At 28.9% G+C, this 27,495-nt stretch overlaps 1 protein-coding gene across 8 annotated transcripts in view; it reads right to left on the reverse strand.

The window, feature by feature from the left end:
• Positions 1–5,601: 5,601 nt before the first annotated feature.
• LOC142330508 (uncharacterized) overlaps positions 5,602–27,495 on the reverse strand; it is a 235,892-nt gene continuing 213,998 nt past the window's right edge. For all 8 annotated transcript variants that reach the window (XM_075375821.1, XM_075375820.1, XM_075375822.1 and 5 more), the window contains 7 exons: positions 24,824–24,891; positions 22,565–23,259; positions 19,401–19,654; positions 15,153–15,580; positions 13,144–13,328; positions 11,033–11,500; positions 5,602–5,832 (listed from right to left, as the gene is read on the reverse strand). In XM_075375821.1, the coding sequence (XP_075231936.1) occupies positions 5,824–5,832; positions 11,033–11,500; positions 13,144–13,328; positions 15,153–15,580; positions 19,401–19,654; positions 22,565–23,259; positions 24,824–24,891 (2,107 nt within the window). In that variant the 3' untranslated portion in view covers positions 5,602–5,823. The remainder of the gene's footprint in view (positions 5,833–11,032; positions 11,501–13,143; positions 13,329–15,152; positions 15,581–19,400; positions 19,655–22,564; positions 23,260–24,823; positions 24,892–27,495) is intronic.

Raw genomic sequence — 27,495 nt, forward strand, 5'->3', positions numbered from 1 at the left:
GGACCTTTGTCAAGCGACTAAGGGCGCACAAATTGAAATTTATTAATTATGTAAAAAAATGTTTGAGACGACAAATTTGAAAAATAAAAAACATAAACTGTAAGTGATTCTGTTTTAATTTAAACCATGTTCAAAACCGCACCATTCTTTTATTAACCCTGTATATAAAACTACAAGGTGGTTTTTTTTAAATGCAGTAAAATAGTATTGCTAAATTCAAAATACTAAATTTTTAATAAATTAAAATATATATTGTTTATATTAAAGCAACTTTTTTTACATTAAGGACTGTATATCATAACTTTCGCCTTCATTCACGCTTCAATTTTGTACGGTATTATAGTAATTCAATTTGTTAATTTAACTAATCGCGTGATTTAGAGCAGACACATATTAGTGAGGAACTAATGAAGACTGTTAATATTCCATCAATTGTATATAAGAAACAAGTTAAAAAAAATATCGAAATTTAAAAAACACAACTGTACAGTTTCAGTCTTTAAAATTACAATAAATTTAAATATTACTTTTTTGTAAAATAGAAAATACACATTAAAAAAATGAAAATAAAATAAAAACAGTAGTACAGAACGCATGCTTAGTAATGAGATTACTTAGAAAAAACAAACGGGATTAATGTCAAAAAAATATTATTGAAGTTTAAAATAATCAGGACAAACGCCAAACAAAACCTTAGTTTACATTCCTGGGGGCTGTTTTTTAAAAGTACTTTTCACTTCTCGCTTTTCTTCTGCAAAATTTGTAAAGTGAGGAGAGATTCTGTTTTTTAAAAAATAATTTATTTATTCGGTCAGTTTTATGAAGAACACCAAGTTTGCATTTTGCATTATTTTCTCCCACATCGTTTTTTAAATAGTAATTTTGAAAAGTGAAAAAATCTGCACATCATTTCTTTATTCTTTTTTGAATGGAAGTTGTTTAAAATTTTTTCATGTTTATTCTTCAACTTTTGCCAGAAGTAGTTATCTAAGCTTAACAATTATTAGTAGAAATCTACAATATAATTTTTACCTCTTAGGTTTATACTCTGATCAAATTTTGAAAATAAATGTTCCTTTTATTAGGAATGACATCAAGAACTGTCATTTTCAAGACTGTTGTTTCTTGTTTTTTCAAAGAGACTGTTATAACATTATTTGCCATGTTGTTCACTCGCAACCAAAACAAGTAACAGAATCGTGTACAAAGTTATCTTTTTTTTACTTCCCATATACTAATTTTCAAAATGTAATTTTGAAAGTACATTCTGAAAAGTCAGAGAAAATATTTTAAAAAACATAGTCAAAGTTAGTCACTTCACTCTTCATTTTTCATAAATAAAAATAGGGAAAAAAGTTATAAAACAACTATTTATAACTTACAGCTTTGAACTTTTCACTAATACTTTTCAAACCTTTAAAAAAAAATAACAAAAAAGTTGAAAGAATACAAAAATAAAACTTTTGACTGGAAGATTTTACAATAATGCACAATCTTTTTAAAAAATAATTTTTGTCTAAGTTATTTGACTAGGCTTATTCTTCCATTTCCTCTTTTTTTGTAAGTGAATTTTAAAAGGCAGTAGTCATCTAGAAAGGTGATTTTATAATTTTTGAAACGAGAGATTTGATGATGTAAGTTTTACGTTATGAGTTTGTATTTTCTTTTAGTTTATGAGAATATAGCAAATACGATTTATTTTATTCCTGTGTTACTACTGAATATCTCTAATAAAATTCTGGGACGAATATATAATTCTAGAACTGGACTTGCACTGGCTACTAAGTGAAGCATTTTGTGTAGATATTTAGAGAAAAAAACAACAGTATCTGTTCAAAGAATTTAACAATTCTCTTTTGTATAAATAAAAGATTAGAGTAGACAGTTAATGAAGCGAATTCAGATTTTCAATTTAATTAAAATTTATTGAAATATTTAAAAAATAGTAATTACAAAAAGAAAATTAAATGTAAAAAGCGATAACATAAAGTTTTATCCTAAAAAACAAATTAAAAATAAACATAAACTTTAAATAAAAAATAACCAGAAATAAAAAACTTGAAAGAAAAAACTTTTTTTAAAATTAATAATAAATATTTAAAGAGTAATATAACAATGTATCATTCTGTACACAATTTATTTATATATATGTATAGTAGTATGTATATAATATTTATATAAAATATAAATAAATAAAGCTGCATATTTTATCAATATTAACCTGGTTTATAATCTAAATTCTATGAATTATAATAATAAATATTACAAAAATGTATGTCGTTACAAACTGACCAACAAGACAGTAATCTTGACAATTCAGCAGATTCATTATAAATTACAGTCTCATTCTTAATATTAAAAATAAAAAATGAAATAGTTACTTCTATACGATTAACTAGATTTATACATTAAGGAAATACATACACTAAAACACTTGACGAATGCTTTAAGTCATCTCATATCATCGTACCTATCTGCAGCTCTAACCGCTTTATTTTTTATATCTGTTCTAAGATCGCCGGGTATCATACATTACTTATTAGCGTACTCAATATAAAAAATTAAATGCCCGACAAATGGGAAATAAACAGAATCTTTTACCAAATATTAGCCGATTTGTTTTTACCCAAAAGTTAATATCGTAATTTGAATGTCATAAATCTCGCCTGAATCCAAATTAAGTACAGCCACACAGACTATAAGTAAAGATAAGAATACACAATACGTGTGTATGTTGTATGAATAACAACTTTCAGTTTATACCACTGGGTAGATAGATAATTTAATATATTAATAATAAATACACGAACTTGCATATCGCATAACGAATATCCTATAATAAACCAAAAACTATTTCCTACCAGTAATATTGGACTCTGCTGAATCCAATGCACACTCATCACAATCGAAAGACAAAAAAGTTGTAAAAATTTACAAAAGTTTCATCTATTTTTTTTATAGCTGCAATAGATTTTTTCATTCGTTGTAGTAAAATAATAGTTTAAAACTTAAAATTCATTATGTTAGAACTCAATTAAATTTACAGTATAATCAAATCATATTAATTTATCGATAAAAAAAGGCCAACCGCGTAAACATCATGTTCATTTCTTCATATTCAACTACTGCTTGCTTTTATTGTTTTAATATTTACTCTTACTTTCTTTGATTTCATTTACAGTTTATAAGTTTTTAATTTCCAATGTTAGGTTTATAGTCGAGAGGACACATTTCAACAAAACTAGACCTTAAACTGATAATTTGTTTGCAATTTTTGGTAATCACTGTTTTCAAGATATAACTACAAAATATAATTTTGTTACATCTATTAATATACCTTTTTGTTATGTAAAACCTAATGCTTCTCAAAATTAAATACAAGTTTTTCTTTTTAATTTAATAACTAACTTCTTATTCTATTATGTTTCATGAAATATATATAATTTTTTTTTTCAAAAATAGTTATTAATAGCTAGTTCTTTAATATACTTATAGATTGGTTTGATCTACATGGAAAACACATCATCATCGATTGAAATAATATTAATTACTCTCTTTGTTTCTGAATAAGCTGTTCCTTACATTTTTTAGCAAAAATTGTTTATTTTATCAGTATTATACACTACTCTTTTAGTATAATTTTTCAATGATTTTTTTTTTGCAAATAATTTAATCATTACGCATCTAATTTTTTGCAACTCATATTTTAATATTGTATTACGTTAATATAAAAAACATTTTTCTGACTATTAAGTCAGAACAAAAACAAAAATCACAAAAAGGTAATTAATTTTTCAAGAGAAATTCCTTCATAAAATATACAGTAAGAAAAAATTGATCAGGTTATTTTTAGCTTATAACACTTTTTTTAAAGTAATTAATAAATTTTTGTTACAGCCCGTTATAAAAATAGACCATAAACAACAACCTAATTAAACTTAAGAAGACAACTATTTTTGTTTTACATCAGCATACATCAATAATAAACCTATAACAGCCCTCATAGAAATATTATAATTAAAAAATTTATTAATGTTGTGACAAAAATTTTATTTTTATGTTAGCTTTACTTCTAAATTAGGCGATCATTATAATTAAACAGTGTATAATTTTACAATGGAATGACTTGCAATAAGCATATATTATTTTCTTTATGTAAAAAAGAATAATCTCCTCATAAAAACAAACTTACAGATTTTGAAACTAGATTTGGCTAGTATTTTGGTGGATGTGATAACAGTGTAAACGGTTAAGTAGTGTTTACTTCTAATTAATACTTTCCACGTTCCTTGCTCTTTACTTACAAATTTTTTACTTCCAAATAATCTATATACGATCGGCCCTTAAAAGTAACAAAAAATTAATTATTAATTTACTGAACATCCAAATCAATATTTAAACAGAGGAGCCAGTCGATCATTAACTGTGGAAAATAAATTTATAACAAAGTTTATTACGCTATCGCATATCATATGATTATACTTTAATACAATACATAGATATAATTAATTATATGTATATATACATACGACATCAGAATAAAAGCTATAATTTAAACAACAATAATAAAATGATAATAGCAATGGACAATTATTCTTATCATTATTCCAATATTTGGTATTATAATATCATATAATTTTATATATTTATATAATGCACACAAGAGTAATTCTAGAAGTGTTAACAATTTGTGGATAGCACTCAACACTTGTTGACTGATCTCAGTTCTCTACTGAGTTTGCTTCAAGGCAATTTTGTAATGATGTAATAAGTTATTACTACTAGGTTTCATTAAGTACCACGGAACAAGTGAAATTAATAAAATTCATCATAATAAATTTATTTTAAGTTATTTTCAGATTTTATAGACAACTTTCAAAAGAATGGTGCAATAACATCCACAATCAAAAGCCAGTTATCAAAGCTGAAAAAAGATAATAAAATACTAAAATGAACAGGTGTCAAAAGTTTAACGAAACGAGGGCAATGTTCTATTTTTTAAAGAAATATATATACTTTCAACTACCGGCTGTAAGAAACTTTCAAACTTAATCTTCATTTACATTTCAACTGCAAAAAAATTATATTTTATAAATAACAGATTTTTTCATCTGTTACCCAACACTGGTAATTTTGAAATTATAAGCTAGTATGAAGAGAAAACAATACTTTCATGCGTATCAGTTACTAATCTATATGAGTGCTACCCACAAAAACAACAGGTAGAATTTCTTGATGACCCCCGATAAAAGCTGTCGCTGTAATTATCAACATGTTACACTCCTATTACCCGTTACAATAACTTTATAAAAATGTAAATTCAATTGAAGTATAGGATTCAAAGTAAATCCATACAACACCCGCTACAATAACTGTTTCTCACTCAACACTCGGCAAAGCAAATATTTATTATTTTAATGATTAAAATAATACAGTAATAATTCAAAATTGGAGGGGGAAAAAGAGTAATAACCATTTGTGCAATAGATTAAACTTACAAAGCTAATAATAAATAATAAAAATGATATACAATAAAACATCAAATAAATTACATATTTGCATAAAATCCTGCATAATTAATTAATATTTGCTTTGCTTTACTAAATGAAACACGCACACACACACACACACACACACACACACACACACACACACACACACACACACACACACATACACACATACACACACAGGAAAACGTTTTCCATACTTTAAAAAAATGCTGATAAAGATATTTTAAAAAAATAATAAAACAACAAACAAGTCTGGTCTGGTAAATAAGCTAATGAATTAAGAACTACTGCAGCTTGATATAAATTATGTTTAAGCAGCCTGAAACAAAACAAAAAAAAAACAAAATTAGTACCACAATAATAATAATAATAATAGTAGGACATTCAATAATTAAAAATAAATGGTAACAGTAGAAAAACTAATAGTCCGACGCAGAAAATATCAGTTGTTCAAAACAATTTTCATTATAATAACCTCTTTTGTTTATTTCAAATGTCAGCTTCATTAGAAACATGTACCATGGAAAAACAGTGTGCTGTTATAAGATTTTTATTTGCTAATAAATAATAATTTCACTTCGGGATGTTAAAACAGTATGATAAAAAGTCTATTCACTGTGCAAATTATAATAAATAAATTGAACAGTTTAAATCGGGCAGAATAAAGGTCACAATTTTAATTGTACTGAAATATTGGTCAAAATTCAGATTTATGTTTCCCAAATTTTATTAATGATCTACGTGCATTAATGCAAGGACAGTCGGATAAAATTTGGCAAATTGCTGAAATACCACAAAATATGCTCAAGGTGGGTTCTGAGACAGAAGACTCAAAATCACAAAGGCATCTGAATTTACAGACGTAACTTAACCCTTTAAACCCTAGGCAACGATGTATCGTCACCAAGGTATTTCTATACATTATTTTTATATTTTTGTGAAAATAATACATGTTCTTTGTTTTCCATATTACTCTTAATACATCAGTAATTGTTATAAAATATTTTATTACTCTTCAAAAGTGCTGTAACAAAATATATATATATATATATATATAGACTGTATAGAGCCGATGTTTGGTAACAACTGTTGTTTTGTTTATTATATAATTTGCTATTAGCCTGTTCGTGTATTACCATCTTTGTTTACTAATGTTGCCAGTGAGTGTGTTCTATTATTATTTTAATGCCGGTGCTCCTGTGTTATTTCGATCTGAATAGCGATTTGTATTTGAATCTTTCTACATTTACAAACAATGATGATGGATCACTGGCCTGAGAAACTTCAAATTTTTTTTATGAAACTAACACGGAGTCTACAAATATTCTTGAAAATGATTCAGAGTCTGATGTAAGAGATGTTTTCTTTACCGATACAGATCTTATGATTGACCAGCCTTTCGCTTCAACATTTATGTCTAGGCCTTCGACTTCAACTCAGCCTGCAACAAATAGGCCTTGTCTTCAACAGAGACTTAGTAGGCAGGAAATTAGTAATAGTTCTTGTTCATCTGAAGTAAGTGAAACGGTAGTGAAATCTGGAAATGAATAAACTAAGTAGAGTCCCAAAATATTACTCTTTGTTTTGATTTTCACGAATTACCTGGGCCTACACACTGCCCACCACCTGTAACTAATACAGTAGATTTTTTTATGTTCTTTTTCACTGAAACACTGCTTAAAGGTTTTTAACAGAACCCAACAGATATGCTAGCCAGACAATTTTTTCAAGAGGTACCAATTCTTCTTTGAACAGTTTCATGCACAACTGACTACCAGTTTTTCTCCCTGAAATAAAAGCATTCATAGCTGTTGTTTTAAACATGGGACTTAACAGGAAGCCATCTATAAAATTGTATCGGTCGACAAGGAATTCACAATCAAACCCTTGGTTTGAGAATATGTTTACTAGGAATTGGTTTGAGGCTTGCTAAGTTTTTTCATATTGTAATCAATGAGGCTCTTCCAAAACCTGGTGAACCTGGTTATGATCCAGCCCAAAAGTTTTAACTTATGATTGATCATTGTAATATATTATTCAGATATTATTACACTGGCCATCAGCAGCTTTCTGTAGATGAATCTCTTATACGAATTAAAAGTCAAACAAAATTTATGCAATACATGCCCGATAAACATCACCATCGCTGGTGCACAAAACTGCGGGTACTGTGTGATTCAGCTTCAAATTACTGCTCCAGTTTAGTTTGCTTGAAAGGGAAAATTAATATAGATGACCAAGACGAACTAAATATGGTCTTGGATGGACAGTTGTAAGAAAACTTCTCACTACTTGCAATTATCTAAGGAAAGGATACCAAATTTTAGCTATATAATTTTTTCACTAATGTTAATGTGGTTACATATTTGTATGATAATTGTATATTTTTCACTGGAACTGTTACGAAAAACAGAAAACACCTTCCATATCAAATCAGCTGCAGGTACGACAAGTAAAATATTTGAAAAAAAAAAAAACACAATATAGTGGCCTAGCGTATAGGGAAAAGAAATCACAAAGAAAACCTGTGTTGTTAACATCAAAACCAGAAGTGAAAGATGTTGAGAAAACTAAAAGAAAGCATGGCAGAACAACTACAGAAACAAAGCCAGCGCAGGAATTAATGACAACAAAAAATATATGGTTTCTTATCTTGATGAACATAGGACACAGTCAAATTCTGGAAAAAAGTAGTTTTCAATTTATTTGGACGGATGGTTTCAAACTCTTACATTATTTTCAAAGAAACTCAAATTCAGGTTGGAAGTAAACCGATGCCCATCTTTGTGTTTCTATAATTGATGTTATCTCCGAGGAACAGCTAACTGACAACATGAAAATGCCAATACTAGCAGAACAACAGGACTAGAAAAATTAGAGGGAAGAAAGGGAAAATACATGCTGGTTATGTAGTAAAGGGGAACACCACTATTAAAAAAAAGGAAGAAAAAGATCAAGAACTGCTGCATCAAGTGTAAGGACAGATGTTACCCAGAGTGCTTTTCAAATCACTTAGGTAAATAGTTACTGTCCTTGAAAATTAAATTAATTGTAAATAGTTTAGAGTATATATATATATATATTGTAAATAGTTTTTCCTGTGTGTGTGTGTGTGTGTGTGTGTTTTTATAACAGAAGGGCTTATATGGTTATAAATACAAATATAAGGTTAGTCAATGTTTAATTTTCTTGTACAGCCTATAAGTCAATCTCAAATGGTTTTTTTTTAATTATTGCATAAAATTTCAAAAAATTGTATAGTGAACTAATTTTTTACTTACATTTTTTTCATACATTTTAAACTATGTTTGGAATGAAATAAAACAGTTTCCTAAGAATAAATTCTTTCTTATTTTTTAGATAAAGTTTACAAAATATTGTTTTACTTTTACATTTTATATTTGTTTCTTAATTGTACACTTTTAAAATAAAATTTAATGTATTTTTATCAATAAAATAACTTCTTGGAAGTAGGGAATTTTATTCTTAATATTTTGACACCTTAACTATAAAAGTAGCATTTATAGAAGATGAGAAATTAATTTTTTTACCAATACCCTGCCAGTTTTGATGAGTAAAGCACTAGTATTTTTAAGGATACCTTCTGAAAAAAGTTCAGGTAAAACAATTTTAATCATCAAAATTTTAGCCTGGGGTCAACGGGTTAAACAACTGTTTTTAGTGAAAGACTTATTTTTTTTAGATCACATAACTTGTAATGAAACTTGGATTCATCATTTTCAGCCAGAATCTAAATGTCAGAGTACGGAGTATGGAAACATCCAAGGTCACTCGCCAGGATATAATTCAAACCTATGCATCAGCCAATAAAGTGATGATAATGGTGTTTTAAGACTATACAGAAGCAAACCCTGCAATAAGGAAGATACATCCTGGATCTCTCTCAAGTGTTATAATTGTTTCGCCTAACACCCCTCCCCATACCGTTTAAAAGACACGAGTAGCTAATCAAAAATTAGGTCGGGAGGTGTTACTACATTCATTAAGTTTCAATATCGCATCACAGATTTTTGTTTGCTTGGTCCTCTCAAGGGTTTTTTATGTCACAACATGTTTGACAATAACAAACAGGCTAAGAATACCTCAGACACCAAGATGAACAGTTCTTTTCAACTGGATTAAGAAAGCTTACAGAAAGGTGGGTCAAGTACATAAATATAGACGGGGGACAATGTTAAAAAGTACCATTATCATTGAATAAACAATAACTTTTCTATTGTCTCTTTAATTATTGAACTACGCATCTAATAATAAAAATTATTGTATTTAATCAATAAATACAATAATATGTATCATATTTAATAATAACTGTCATTTAGAAAAAACTTTTTAGAGTTTTTTCTAGATGACAAAATTTATCCTATTCCATAAGGTACAATACAAGAATAAATATTTTTACTGATTTTAAAATGACAAAAGCCTAAATTAAAAGCAGTCATCAACAATATCTAATAATAATCCTTCAGTAAGAAATGAAGCAGGGTTAAATTACTGAAATAACAATTCCAAGAAGATAATTCAGATTTTTATATTTCCAAACATATCAGCCTGAGGATCTCATATTTCCCAAACAAACTGCAGAAACATGAAAATAAATTCACTGATCACAATGTTATTTTGGCAGAAACCGAAAATTAGTTTAAAAAATACATTTAAAAAATAAATACAAGCACAACAAAGTAAATGAAATGAATCAGAAAGGAAGATATTGAGAGATTAAGTATTAAGATAAGGGAACACGAAGCAAGAGAATCGTGTTATACATGTAAAAAAATTATAAAGAATGATTGAAGTAAAGCACACATCAAAAGTAGACTTGCACAAGTAAATAAGCTTTCATGAAAAAAAAAGAAATCTGACAGTGTTAAATATAAATTTAAGAATTAGAAAATAAAATGTTGATATTTTTATTAAGTCCTTTATGGAAGCAAAATATGGCAACAGGAAAACTGAAAAGAAAGAATAAAGGTCTCTACTAAACAGCAGTGTGTACATATGTTGAAAGCTAAATGGCTCGATGAAGTATGAAATAAAGATGTCTTACAGAGGATTAAGAGAACAGAAAAAGACTATACGAAGGTCTAACATCCAATAAACTCATTTTATGTAACATAGTGCCACTGCAAATTATATAGAATAACTATTTGCTTCCATTCTACTTCCATTTGCTTCCAAAACTCGATCGAATTCCACTTTTCCCTCCACACAGCCATAATAAACTTCAGTTTAACAAAGAAATTTTATGAAATTATATCTAAATTTTAATTTTTTTATTTTATTACACCGTTCAGCTTGCAGGAATACCTACATTTTTTGAACAGGAACAATAAGAATAAGTGTCAATAGCAGGGAATCCTAAAAAGAGTAATGGGATGCAAAAATCCAGTTCTTAATAAATCAAATTTTCTAAAGAAATTTCTTTTTCTGCATTTCTTTAAATATAAGATAACGGAAAACAAATGTACATTATAGTTGTGAAAAAAAGCAAAGAATTATACCTGTTTGGAATGTGGAACGTTTGGCGCTATCCATACTCTTGAATCTTTAGTTCCGGTTTCCTTACGTTTTGTATCTTCAACCTTTTTCCATAAGCTAGCGATTTTACTGGTAGCATCTTTCTTAGCCGAATTAAGGTTCGAGTTACTATTCCAACGCGGAGCACTCGCAGTCGGGTTGGCATTAAGACTCGAATTGCTACCCAGCGCTTCACTTTTTAAACTCTGATTACTTACAGAGTTTCGTACACCAGCAGCAGGTTTCTTAGAAGTTTCAGTCCGCGGCAAACTACCCGCTCTCCCTCTACCGGCTAACTTTCTGACAGCTGGAGTTGTACCGGTCTGTGTGTTATTAGTAATGTTGTGAGGAGTTCCTTGTTTCTTTTTTACTGTTTTTGCTGGTGATCCTTTTTTAGCCAGAACCGGAATACCAGATGGAGCAGTCGGAGTATCATCTTTTGTAAATGTACCCTGTAAAGAGCAGCCTTATTAAATTGTATGAACCATATCAAAGACTCACAATAAACTGTTCAAGTTAATATAGATGTTATTGAAGTCAATTTTATTTAAATGCTAACACGTGAAATAAATTAAGATAAATACAATAAATATAAAAAATTACTATGACAGTTAAAATTCAGAACCCGCTACCAAAAGTTATTTTGAGCACATATTTTTACAGATACATTGAACAGGATGCGGATGAACTATTTTAATTAGCATTTAAAAACGCCTTGACTTAGTAATACTGTTTCTCTAAAAGGAAATTTTTTATTGTATTTTAATTAAAGCGGTGGGAAGATCTTTTAAATAATCAACAGTCTTAAAAATAGCAACAGAAGGATAGTAACAACCTTTCTCATAAGCCGAAGTATTGTTGAACTATAAGAAAATAGTTCTTAGCTGTAAGAAAACAGTAGTCAATTTTCTTAATACAAGTCTATACACAACCTTACTTATGAGCACCAGATAATAATCTGGCAGCCGCATTTTCGTATCTCAAATATTTGTGACTTTATGAGGAAGCCGCAAGAGATGAAATTATATTTTATAGGAGAATATACGTTAGATGTAATAAATGTTTAATAATTTTGACAAGCTAAGAGTTTTTATTATGGCGTTTCAGAACAAAACTGTATAAATTTAACTTAACTGATATTCATAACAATAACAAATTAAATTATTACAGTAACTAGGAAAAGTACAAGCTGCTTAAAAATTAACAATGAATAAAGAAAATGTGTAGACCACCAACCTAATTTTCTTTCACTTTTTTTTGATGATAAACATTTTTCAAAATGAGGTAATAAAACGAAGTCCTGTTAAAAATGTTTTTCTTCAAGAACAAATTTAAGTGTTAATAATAGACACATTATCATTAAATAGCAATAAATCAGTTCACTACTTCTTTTCAGAAGTTCTAAACCAAGGAAGTTTACCGATTAAATATCTTACTTAACATACCAATGGCTGTTCATTACATCATTTATAATTTCATAAAATAATCTAACATCCCATGAATTATTACAGTTTATTTTGTCATTTTGAACAAGTTATCAGATATTTCGAAAAGAGAAATCCATCTGACAAAATCAAGATTATATCATAAACAAAACAATTTATATCTATATCTTCACTTCTACATTTACATTTATTATTATTATTACCACTATTTTAATTATCAAATCTTTAATAAAATACAAGAATAGCTTTTTATTTATTTTTCATTTAAGCACAGAAATGTACTTTCTATTTACATTCACTCATCATAATTAAGTAAATATTGTTATAATATTTTTTTAAATCTTATTTTATCCGATATTTGTTGGACTTACAATTAATTTTTAAATAAATATTAATTATTCTTTTGTAAATTAAATTTACAAACGCTAATGAAAGCGTGGTCAGTATAAATCTGATGAGATTTGTTCTTAAAAATTCTGTGGTCAACAAATAATAAAGTAAAAACCATAACGATTCTGTAAAAGGGAACTTTAAAAAGGCAACTAACTAAAAATACAAACGGACATAATTTTGGATAATATTCTGAAAACCTTTAATACAAGGTATCTACAAATGATCATTCTTAAAATACCAGTAAATATAGATCTTACCTGCCGTTGAAGAGGAGGAGGTGGAGTAGCTATAGTGATGGTTTTTACAGCAGTTGCTGGTTTAGAAACAACTGGAATGTGACTGTGGACTTTCTTTCTGCCTCGAATGCCTTTACCTTCATTAGCAGGAGATACTGGAGCAGTGGGTTTAACAACTCTGGGTTTACCCTTCTCAATTTCAAACTCTATAAATAGAAAAATTAAAATCTTACAAATTATTATTTTTTATTATTAACCGAACCAAGGGTATTAAATACCCTAGTTTCATTAGTAAGGAATATGCTAACTGAATACGTAATGAAAGAAGTCTTAATGATATATACTTAATAAAAGAAGAACAAATATATTTTCAAAACTCAGAAAAAAACCAACACAATTTTTACAAACTATTTCATTTTATCACAAATAACACTTTTTGTTAATAAGTGGATAAAAGTGTAAAATTTGTATGTGTTTTTTTTTTTAAGTGTAAAACATACGTAAATATATATATAAAAATCAATATGAACTTCCTCATAGAGTGTTACATTACAATGAATTTATAAAGTAAATTTTTTTTGAAAATCATTATAGAATTTAAAAAAGTATGATGTGGAAACCGAGACACGATCCTCACAGTAAATGGATGGTGTTCAGATCAAAAAGCACAAGTTGACCAATATGTAATGTAAAGGTAATATTGAATGTTATTTTTGACCGTAAAATTATTGGAGCATTATTAGTTTGTTTTGCATGATTAGAAAGTAAACAAGGAAATCTACATTTAAAAATATATTCCTAGACAGTATTTGAGGGATGCTAATGCAGAAAGATGCCTGGCTGTGAAAAATCAGAGTTGGGCATTTCACCATGAAAATATACCAGCCCACACCACAGCTCAATTCTCATCCACTGTTACTTGGCAAAACACAACACGACCATTGGCCGTGTTGTGTTTACTACTCTAGATTTCAACCCGGCAGACTTTTTTCTAATTTCCCAAAATTAAGATGACCATGAAACAAGTTTTGTTTTCAGAGCACAAATAAGATTGAAGAAAATGAAATACACAGCAGTGCATCATCCCAAAAAATTTCCAGGAACAAAAATGTGTTCCTGGAAATGTTATGAAAAAGGAAGAAAAAACATATAAAGGAACATGCCTATATGAAGATTTAAATACATTAATAAAGTTTTTATGAGTTTGGGTGTTTTAACACATCTTGTATGTACTTTTGTAACAAATTTCAACAAAGGTTAATGGAAATGTTTTTTGTAATGAAAATTAAAAGGTCATACAGTTACCCCAGCAAATCTACGAGCTTGTGACATCACGTGCTGAAATCTCATTATATTACTGTTTTCCAAAACATTATTTTTGCACGTAATTATTATTATTATTTCATTTTTCGACTTGCAAACAACACGACCGCCCAAACAATATGTTTATGTTGTTGTGTGTTCAATTCTTTCCACTTAAGTTGATTACAGGTATAAAAATGCTTAGACTAATCTTGTAAAAAAATAAAAATTCCTTGACCAATGACTAATGGTCAAAGTTTCATGTTTATACAAACTATTTTCATTATTTTTGCGAGTAGAATGAGCTCAAAAAGTGCTGGTAACGCTACATGAATCACCCTGTATATTTCAAAAGAAAGAATTTACTTTTCAGAGTTTTTTATATTTCAAAATGTGAAAATGGACATTAACCATTTTAAATCAAAAAACAAATATTCTGATAAAATAAATAAATACTTCCTTTATTGTATTATAACTGATAATTCATTTTGCATATTGTAAGAATAGTTCAAGAAGACCTTTTAGTCCCAAAGGGAGATGGTCCTAGTTTTTGTATTTGAAAGTATTTTTAAAATAATCTCAAGATATTATTAAAAATAATACTGTAAAATTTTACCCGTTTCAAAAAACAAAAGTTAATAATATCAAATAAGGGCAGTAAAACTTTATTCAGGGAGTAAAGAAAATTAACTAAAACAATAACAAACATATTATAATAGTTTATTTACCTTCCTCTTGACTCTGCGATTCCCCTTCTGATTCGACAGTAGGTGTAGATGCAGTGGTACTACTGACAACTGCTGTAATAGACGGTAAACTAATATTAGCCAAACCATTTTCATCAACATCTTGTGCTTCTGGCTCTACTTCTGGCGACGAGGATGATGTAACACCATTATCACCAGCAATACCCAATGTCCTAGTACGGAACCTATCCTTATCGGCCAACCTTCGTTGTTTAGGTGTAATTCTATGCACTTTTTTCTTCTGCTGCTGTAACTGTAGTTTATCGTCGCTATTACTAAGCGACTGTTCATCATCACACATAGTTAACTCTTCGTTTTCTGTTTCAACAGTTGGAACTTCGGTTAAACTATTTTCATGACTAACACCATTCTGTAATGCATCTTCTGTATTTATTGTATATGTATTATACCTGAAATAAAGAAATTTTTTTAAAAATATAAAAATTCCATTAATTTTTTTCTTTAATTATAGTTAATCACTTTTTGTTCACGCTTGTACTAAGTTCAACCTCCATGAATATTTCTAGCTTACCAGAAAGTACACAGCCCGAACCTACATATTTAAAGTATTTGTATATATTATTAAAGCAGTGAGTTACAAATTATTACTTTATGTTCGCGAAAAGTACATCCCAACCCCGTAGGGGAAGACACTCGCCTAGTGACGTTCCGGTCACCTCACCACTCCCCCTGTTGGGCTTTAATGGGAGTCGTCTATCGCCCTCTGACTTTTATATATCACAGTAATAAGCCTGGCCTCATTGGGATATCGTCAATGTAAATGCCTCGGTAGACATTTGCATCGGTGAATTAATAACTCAGCTTATTGCCTTTGCTGTAGGCCTCATCCGGACATCTTGAATGTCCTACATCGTATCCCTCTGAATTAGCTAACTGAGCTAGCGGATGCGTGTGAACCTCACGCCTAGTTCTACCTATTATGAGCCAATTTCATGAATGTCTTGTAATTCGAGGCAAAGAACACAACATACTACCAAGCATGTTGATTGCAACAACGAAAATTTAGTCCTAGTTCCCTTACTGAACTCAACTTAGTTCAAACCCCAGATTCGTGAAAAGTACAGTGGTGATTGGAAAGTACAGTGGTAAATTGAAAAGTACAGCTTACCAGAAAGTACACAGCTTGAACCTACATATTTAAAGTCGATTAGCAACTGTAAACTGTGGCAAAGCTGTATTTTAGGATAATCTGTTGAAATTAGATGAATGGTATTATTTTTTTTCTAATTTCCTGCATTACAACTACAACTAAACTTAGAAAAATTGTTATACAACTGAAAGTGTTTCTATTTGTCTGTTATTCTACGAAATTCCACTTTCACGTAAAAAAACTGAATGATCTAAATAGGTAATAACTTTTTTTAATCAATGTTATAACAAGCGTTTTTATTTTTTAATAGTAATAACTTGGTTTAGTTGATTCTCAAAATTTTGTTATTAAAAACTATAAATTTATAAAAAAATTGATTAACTAAATTAACTATATTTTTTGCAAAATAATAAATAATTAAGTAAAACCAAATACAACCACATAAGTTGGGATTTGTAATTAGAAGCCAGTATTCAGACTTCACTTCACTTTCATGTTGTCAAGCAATATTTTTTTTTTTTTAATAACTTCAGAGCTCTGGGTTTTTCTTTTTGAGGTTATCTAATTACATATATTTTAAGTAGTAAATATTTTTTTTCATAATGTGGCACGTATAATTTCTTTGGAACCCTGTTTTTTGACAGGTATTAATATGAGGGTCATTCAATAAAAACAAACAAACCGTTCTGTTGTTAAAACGGTTTATTTAATCAATGTGACATTTTTTTTATCAACGTAATCCCCACCAACACTAATACACTTGTCCCATCTGTACACTTACCGTGTTGCGCCTCCCTGAGTGGACCACACAAGTGGAAATTCGATGGGGCTAAGTCAGGACTGTATGGGGGTGATTATAGTACTTCCCGATACAATTTGTAGATGGTTTCCAATTTACCTGAGCCATGTGGGGCCGAGCATCATCAAGAAGCATAATGATGCCTTGCGCTAAAAATCCAGGATGTTTTTTCAACACATCTGGCATCACTTTGTTGATAAGCATATCAATTAGTATGTGATGTTTATTGTTCTCTGATCTACAAAACTGACAAAAACTGGGCCCAAAAGATTTTTCCTGCTGATGGTCAGATTAAAAAAAAATTTTTGACCGGTGTATTTGTGCACTTCCACTCTATGCTCTTTTTTGTGATTCCAGATCATACTTGTGAATTTGTCTCGTACAGCTTAAAATACTGTGAAAAAAAGCATTACCTTCCTGCTGGTACTATTGTAATAACTCTGTGCACATGAAAAGTCTTGCCTTCTTATGGTGATCTGTCAACTCTCTTGCAACCAACTCTTGTGCTTGCTTTATGGTACTTAAGATGACTATGTTATCTAAATAATGCTATGTTATTGGTGAATAATTTATGAAATGTTCAGACACTTGTAATTTTTTTTTTACAATTTCAACTGTAATCCATTGATCTTCTTGAATGAGAGGGACAATGCGAATTTCAAGCGCTGGAGTTGGAACTTCAATTGGAGATCCAGAACAGTGCCAGTTAGACACATTTTTCTACCAAATTCGTAAAAATGTTTGCAATTTATACAACTTTGCATACACTGACTCGCCAATGAAAAATGAAATTTTGTGATTATAAAAACAATTTTACTGAAAAGCTGATTATAGGTTATCATAGAGCTACCGATTTACTTTTCTGAACATATTACAATTCTCTTACAAACTGTTTTGCCTCCACAGGTACTTGTTTCTGCAATTAATGAGTGATCCTCGACATCACTTTATGGATGTCATGCTATTATAAATTTATTTTCAATATTTTTTTAACTTTTTTATACAACACTAGTTGTAAAGTATCATTTTTGAACCGGTAATCTTATCACAGAAATAGACAAATAAGTAGATAAAATTAAGCCATTTTCTTGATGCCTGACCATTAATCGCACAAAAATTAGTCAAAACAAATTTAATAGAAATTGTTAATTCCACAGCTACTCAATCCAAAACTGAAACGTAGATTATACATTAAAATATAAATAGGAAGAGACTATGGTCTTTCTAAACAGAACTAGATTTTAGATGATTTACTTACCCAAGATTGACTACTTCATGTAATTTCAGAAGGCAAAATAAAATAAAAAGTCGCAATAAAATAAAATACTGCTAACTCCCTGTTGTGCGCAATAATAACAGAGAAAAGGATCACAGACAATCCAAAATCAAAGCAAAATCGTGGTCAATCCAAAAATAATATTTAATAATGTAATGTGTTGAAGTGATCTAATAACGTACTGCGGTACAATATTTACATGCACTATTATATTAAGGTATTACAGTAAATAATGAAATACAGTATACTAAACTACACTATTATGTTCCAGGTAAAAGTAATATCTAGAAGTTATATTACAGTATGTACATAGATTGTACATACAGTAGTATATTACAATTGTAATGCATTAACAAACACTAATTAAAACTACTGTAGCTAACGAGAAAAAATATTAATAGACATTTTAAAAAAAATTAATAAATTATGTATTTTACTCTTTCAGATATTTTTTTAAAATAAGACACGATTGATTCTTGTTTAGAGACTGACAAAATTTTCTTTTAATTGAATTTTGTAGTTTGATTAGCATAATAATATCAAAAAACTATCACCACATCTACAATGAACTACAGTATAACATTATCATATTCAAAACGAGCACACATTCAAGTAGGAAATAAATGAAGGATAAAACCTACAACAGAATAATGAAGGAAATATTAGCTTCTTTATAGGTTTTTAAAACAAAATTTTTTTCTGAGAGCATCGCATTTAAATAAAGATAAAAGATAAAGATAAAGATAAAAATTTTGTTCTCCAACTAATAATAGTTAAAAACACGAGTAGAGGAGGAACAGCAGCTAATAGTAATTATAAAAATATTCAGCCTGACTGATATATAATTATATTTTTTATTACAGTATACTTTACTGTATAACTTGTACAGCATTAAGCAATATTTAACTAATTATTATCTTACTTAAAACAGTTTTATTTTACTGTGCATTAAGTTTTTTCTGTAACCCCCTTGAAAAATAGCATAAAATAAATTAAACATCATGCACCAAAAAAAAATATGCTAATAATAATATAATACCATACCTGTCTTTTCCAGTTAAACGTTTTTGTTTTGGAGTGGTTCGGCTACGCTGTGGAGGTGACGAAGACATCTGAATTGTTGTAGAGGTCACAGAAGTAGGTGCACTGGCTGAAGGATCAAAATTTCCATCCAAATTATCAGCTAATGTGACATCCTCTGAGTGTGAATCGGCTTCAGAATGCGAGTGCAATGATGAATCGGCCACTTCAGAAGTAATACTGGCAACGCTCAATATACTGTTTTCAAGATCAAGAATCTGCAAACCAAAAAATATAATATGTAAAATGAATGTTTCAAGAAAATAAAAAAGCATATATTAATACTGCACTATACGATCGTAGGCTAGGTACTGTCGAACTTGATAGAGAAAGGATCAGGTAATATAGAGGAGTATCAGTATGTTGCATCAGTTCCAATCGAATATCTGATACAAAATATCAAGAAAATTAATTTGAACCCACCTCTACTCAGATAAACATTTACAATGGCAATGGATCAGTTGTCAAACTGAAAATTCTTTCAAAAAAAAAATCTATCACAAGTGCTATAAAAAAATTTAAAAATTGGGTGAAATTAATGAGTAGTGTTAATACAATTGTAGATCACAGACTACATGTAATTTTAAATGGTAAATAAAAAAAAATTCCTACCTTTATAAAATATTTATGATTTTCGCTCTACTGATCTTGACTTTTAATTGTATGGATTTTAGAAAGAAAACATTATAATAAAATAACCACCAAACACTTATTTCAGAAGAAATAGTAAGAAAGGTTTTGACTACAAAGAAAAAACATATTTAAGAATGTGTTTGGATCACAAAATAATAAACGTTTCTTACAATATTGTAAGCAGCATACTTAACATTTATTTCCAAGAATATCAGTTTTTAAAAACATAGACTAAATAAATATTTCAATTTAAAGTTCATTTTCTTACTATAAAAATCAACATTGTTTCAGTTCAGAACTTTGTTTTATAATGCAATTTAAAAATAATTATAATCTAGCAAATGAAAAAATACACCTGAATTTAGACAATAATTTTTCAATAAATCACTGTTAAAAAAAAAAAAAATAATATATATAAAACCAAAGGTAGTTCGTTTTAAATCTACTTCGTAAAAAATTTATTTTAAACTGTAAACACAACTTTTACATTTTCAAAAAACTTGAAAACACAATTTTTGCACCCTAATTTTGTACAATTTTTAGCCTCTAAAACTTCAAAAAAAGTTTTGTCATATGTCAAAAAGGTTTATATTTGTTAAAGTATGAATTTCTGTCTTGTCCCTCATCAAGTTTCAGGTCATTTCATCTAATATTTTGGCAATTGCAGGAATTAAAAAAAAAATTGCTTCTCCTTCTTCTTTTGTAGTAAGAAAAAAAATTGTTCACATTAATAATTAATTTTACAACAGTTTTAATTGTTCTTCTATTGGTGGGATCAAGTAATAAACAATCACCGACTGGTTATACATTGTAATAGAGTTGATTTATTATTATTAGTCAATGTATAACATATATAAACAGTTGTCTGCAACCATTATACATTTGAAATGTTAGCCTAAATAAAACATTTTTGCTGGTTATGAAAAATTTTTCACATAATTATTAATTTAATAATTAACCTCAAATTCCAAAATAATTTAAACACAGAATGTAAACTTCTTAAAAAGAAATTAAAACTGTCTCCTTTAAATAATATATAGTTCTAATAAAAAAAATCAATGCAAATTTACTAGCAGCTACATCTTAGTAAAAATATAGCAAGCGGTGTTCCTTCAACACAGGGAAGTAGTGTTCTTGCATGGAAACAGGCCATTAAAGGATAATTTCAAAGTAATTTGAATTTTAATTAATTTCACTCCTCCTTTTTAACACCCAGTCCAAATTAATGAATTTCAGTCCAACAGTTTTGAATTTCTGTTATAAAACTTACTGAAAAAATCACTTTGATACTGCAACTAATATTAATCTTTTTTTAAATGTCACCATTGCCAAAATTGTTTTACAAAATGGTCTGAAACTTGGTGAGGGTCAAGATAGTGGTCCATGTTTTAATATATGTAAACTGCATGTTTCACAAAACGTTTGTGTGCAAGATTTAGAGGCTGGAAATAGCATGTATAAAAAATCTGCAAAAATTATGTTTTCCGCACTTTTCTTAAAAATGTAAATGTTACATTTTTTTGTTACTTCAACACGATTTTATGAATTAATGTAGAAAAGAACAAGCTTTGATTTGGAACATATTGCATTTTTTTATGATGGTTTACTGAGAAATTACTACAATCTAAATTATTCAGGTACATTTTTCATTCACCAAACTATTCTTTAGTTAGTTTTTCTACAATATAGAAACATAATATCAAATCACAAAAGTCAAATTTAAAATCAGATTTAAATCATGTATGAACTTTTAACCTAAATCTAATAATTGTATTTCCATCAACAGCTGAAAAATTATCAAAAAGGTCTAATAATTATCAGTCCTTAATCTCAAAAAAAAAACACCCTGACAATCTTAACACAGGGAATGAAAGTCTGATCTACAATACTTCCAGAAAGTAAAAAGACAATAACATCTGGCAACTCAAGAAGAAAAAACTCCTGAAGTCATAACAAAAGTGACTCTTATTGGTCATCTCATTAACAAAAATCAGCAAAAACTGATCATTACACTAAAACTTTGCACAATTTACAGGAAGTCATTTGAGAAATCCAAACCCAAAACATTAAGTTTTTGTATAATGCAACTCACCATAATTAGTGGGATAACACTGTTAGGAGATCGGGAAGATAGTGAGAAACTTTTTGAATATCTTCATACACGCTTGACATTTCAGCTTGATTTCCTATAGTTTGGGAAGTGAAGCAACAACTTTCAAGAAATTGATTTCTGAAAAATAAATAAGTGGAAAGAGAGACTATAAACTGGCAGTAAAATCCTTTTTAAATGCACAATAAATATTTGTGTCAATAGGGGGGGGGGGGGATGTTTAAATTACTCAGGGATTATATTGAAAAATAAATAAAAATCAACTTTATTTTGTTATGCAATAGAAAGTGATTGAAATTAAATTTTTATTCATTTATTTCAGTTCTACTTTATTTTTGGTATAAGTCCCTTTTATTGTAGACATCTAATAAATGACAAAACCTACCTCATCCATTCCAGAAGGCGGCTTGATGCTATCAATGTTATTCCAACTAAGGCTCGAGTCGCCTCCAAGAGCACGCCTTGCAACAAATCCTCTCATTTTATCTTTTCTCTTTTCGGCTTCAGAGATGCTAGCGGTAAGTGACAACAGACTACTCATTGCAGAAGGAGGTCTAACTGAATCCAAATCTGACATAAAACTGGATTCCATTTCCATGTGTGCGATTATTGCAACTTTCCCTTCTTCTAAACGAATTATATTTGAATCTGTCAATGAAATATCATCAAGACACTTGACACTTCGGTCATCATCAGCATTACTCCTGTAAGACGCTATCAATGGAGCGGTTAAACTAATACTCGGGAACGATATATCGTTCGGTGACATATCATCATTCCACGTATCAGCGCTGGCTTGCATCAGGTCTATTGCTTGCTGAGAAGGAACTTGTTGGTTTGTTGTTATCAAGGAATGTAGTTCTTTTCTTTCTTCTAGAGCTGTTTCCATTGTTGTTGTTACTGCTGCCACCTCTTCGTTGTTTTCGTCTGCTGGAGTGTCCTGTACGACACCAACAGACGGATTCTCCCCGTTTTTTGTCTTAGGCATGCCAGATGTTATACACTGTTCTAACAAAGCCTGTTCTTCAGTCCAATCTCCACTAAGAGATCCAATGGAAGGCTGTCGAGACAATACTGTCACTGCAAAAAAAGAATTACAAAAATTTATAAATAAATACAAATAAAAAATTTAAAAAAAAGAGATAAATATTAAAAAATACAACTGCCAACAAAAAATTGCTCTTTAATATAGGATAATTAAAGAGCATCGGCTGATAATTTTGTATACAATGTAATTTTTTTCTTCAAATTCATTAAATTTATTGAATTATATATATATATATATATATATATATATATACAAATTTATACAACCCATGAAACTTCCGGTAATGCAAGGATTCCAATGCAGGGTCACATCTAAATCAGTTTAGCCATTGAACTGCTACGATGGAAAAAATATGCATACACACAAACATACACCCTAAATACATTATCCTCCTTTTTGGGCAGTCGTGTAAATGTAAATTACAATCTCTGTGTTACAACTAATGATATTAATAAGAATTACATGATAACGAATTATTAGTCTGGACAATCTTACAGCACTAACATTGTGTTTTCACATCATCCATGGTCGAGAGTTACGTAACCTTTCATGTTTCAATGCTAAGTTTAGTTTTTCAATAATCTACTTTTTTTTAGTAAGTAAGTCCATTTCCTCTGAGGGACAGTATGACTTTCAAAGAATACAAGTATTCAAGATGTTTCAAGATCTTTCTTTTGTGTCTTGTCCAAGCTGTGCAACTGCATGATGCATGACATCTCCTAAAAATAAAACAATGTGGTATTCAAGAAGTTTAAGAGAGATCTTATCTACTTGGATGGCACCAGCAAGCGGAAATGAAGATGGATTTAACGTGGTCAGATGTCTGTATTATGTGGCTTCCCATAGTACCCTGGTAAGATAAGCTATTATAATTTTTGGAAGCTTTTCTAAAACTAATTTTCTCTATCTTTTCCAAAAGAGAGCTATTTAACCTAAATCGTTATGCTTCATGCATACCTTTTATTACAGAAAATTTTAAAAATCATATATCTGAGAATAAGCATCTATATAAGCATTTATATTTATCAAATCCAAGCATGCATGCAGAAACTGTTAAAACAGTAAATTTAATATTGCCATCAAAAATGCTAAAATATATTAACTTAAAGCTACCAGCTGAATGTACTTGCTTGAAAAGCAACTTATGCGTAGATTTGAAGGATACAAAAGCGTTTTGAACTGATCTCAAACATCACCAATTTATCATACATACATACGACAAACTTGCCATATTAAGTTTTGCAGAACTCTTGCAAAACCATATGCAATAATAAATAAAATCTACCCTCTATCATTATTTTAAAAAAAAGAACGGAATAAATTTTAACTATACATAGTTGCAGCAGCAAATCAGACTCAATCTTAAATTTGTGTTTGTTCATATACCAGACAAAACTTAAATAAGCGTGAAAAGTTTATGTTGATATTTTCCTTTATCTTATGGTAAATAAAAATTTATCTAATGCGCTTACAACTGGATATGATGAAATACTTCAGAATTTTAACAGAAAATAACGTTAAATCAGGACAAGGATCATAATATAGAGCATAAGACTAAAATAAAAGTTAATAATAAATATACTGATATCATCTTACCTTCTGGTTCTAATGAGCTGAGTGGTGAAGATCCATCATCGGGAGGAGCAGGTGACACTACTTGGCACCTAAAAATAAGAAAGTACCCATTTAACGCTGATCTGAACATTATACTCCAATCTATTGGTGATTTCCCAATTACCAAATGCATGAGCATTATAATAACACAATATTCACATGTAATGAATCAATGGATTGACCAAAGCTTAATCCTAGATATACCAGCAGTGTTTTTAAAGGAAGGTCAGTTTTGAAATAAAAACAAAACTGAAAAATACAAAGAAACTTTATTACATAAGCATAAAAACTATATTTATTTACTACTTTGTATACACAACTGTCTTCAATTTCAATCCCAGTGACTTACACCATGCATTAATGCCATTTTTTATCATCATAAAACGCTTGTGATGCAAGTCACCATTTAAAATGAAGAAAAAGAAAATAATCGCTGGGAGCTAAGTCAGTGCTACAGGATGAACGGTTGAAGATTTTCACACTACATTTTTCCAATCGCCTCAATGTCTGATTTGCCACGTGTGATCCGAACGAGGCATTGTTGTGCAAAAAATATTCCTGTAGGATAGCATCTCCTGTCATTTGTTTTTTATCGCTCTTCTAAGATTATTTAACATTTTGCAATAATATTGGCATTCAGAGTAATTTCACAGTCAATAAATTTGACAAGCAAAACACTCTTTTTGTCCCTTTACTGAACATTCTAATTTGAACTTCTGCAGTATAGGAGATGATAAATGCCACCACCCTCTATCAACTGCTGCTTTGTCTCAACATTCGAATAAGAAATCCAGGTTTCATTTCTAGCAACAATGCGATCAAAGGATTTATCACCTTCATTTTCATACGCTACAAAATTCATGTGTTGCAGCAGATGTTTTTCTTGTGTGTCGGTTATCATCTTCTGCACCAACCCAGGATAACTTCTTTATAATCCAATTTTTCAGTCAAAACTTCATTAATCAAAGATCATGAAACATCAAAGATAACTGAGATATGATGAAGCACCGCTGTTCTCCCATTTTTCCATCAACTTTTTCAGTCAAATAATCCATAGATTCAGAAATGGTTGAAAATATTGGGTTAGTGATTGACAGTAATGAAACACGAATGAAAAAACTGAGACCTCTGTAATGTGCATTTCAGAAATAAAACTAGAAATGCAGCAGTCTAAAAATGAATATGAGAGAATTAAAAACAGTGGTTCAAAGTAAAATTCATTGAACTATAAATTAGTTAACGCTTCTTAAAGTAAGTAGAAGACTGGTCTGACATCCTGCCATAATTTACCACACAATAATTTATTATCCAAAGCTTAGACAGGTATGTTAAAATTACGGGATAATAGTTAGAAACTCTTCTTTAGAATACATTACTACACACTGATTTTATACAACCAAATAAAAAACACTACACGTTGAAGATAATACAGAATTGCATTTAAAATGCACAATTTTAATAGTTATTGTCATGATACAGGTTCACTAGCAGCTAATATAATGAAATTATCCGATTCAAATAATCTTATCGGTTAATTGATTATGTTGTAAAAAGGATTGAACCAAAAGATTAATTAAGATTTTGCTGGAAAAAACTAATGAAAATACAATAAAATTTAAGTAAGAATTATTTTATTAACCAAAACTCATCTGGTTAAAAAATCACACGTGTAATACAGCTACTTGTCAGTAAACCTGTTAATGAACAAACTCTAAATAGCAGTTTATCTTTTTATTTGCATTAGTGCTCAAGCTAAAAAACTAGCTCCACAAAACACACCTTAGCTAGAGGGATGCGTGTTAAAAGATAAATTTGAACACATAATTTTCATTATTCTGATGATGCAACATCAGATGTTAGGGGGAAAAAAAATATATATATAATGTATATATTAATTAATTTATATTTAACAGATCAACCCTATGTACAGAATGATTGAAATAGGATGACTTACTTTATTTCATTATCTAAGCGCTTTCGTGAATTTGATTTCCATCATCGGCTGCATACATTATATATATATATATATATATATATATATATGAATTACAAACCATCAAAAACTTGTAATCCATACCACCCACTAATAACATACCGCCCATTCAGTTATAATTTCATGTTAAAAATATTTTTAAACTAATTACATTTTTTTTTAATTTTTAAATTAAATTTAACTTATACTTTAAAACATATAAAAATTTAAAACCTTTTATTTAAATTAAAGATTTAAAATTATAATCCCAACAAGAGACAAAAATATAAAATATAAAAATATTTAAAAATTATAAAACTGTTTTTACTCAGAGTAAAATTAGAATCAATGAAATTGATTCTACTTCATTGTGCTAGCACATGATTTTGCTTTGCATAAGTTTTTGTTTTATTTTAAAGGTTTTAATTTTTAATTATGTAATTTTTATCTTTGTTTTAATTACATTTTAATTTTGATGTCGTTAATTTTAATTAATTGATCTTTGAAAAGTTTAAACAATTTTTTATATATTTAAAAAAAAAATTTATTAGTTTATGTTTTTATCTCTTGTTGAGATTATAATTTAAATTTTTTAATTTCAATAAAAGGTTTTAAATATTCATATTTTTTATAAAATACAAGCTAACAAAATTATATAACAAAGCAATCTTTTCATAAATAA

The sequence above is a fragment of the Lycorma delicatula genome, chromosome 9 (assembly GCF_047948215.1).
Source record: "Lycorma delicatula isolate Av1 chromosome 9, ASM4794821v1, whole genome shotgun sequence".
Lineage (NCBI taxonomy): Eukaryota > Metazoa > Arthropoda > Insecta > Hemiptera > Fulgoridae > Lycorma > Lycorma delicatula.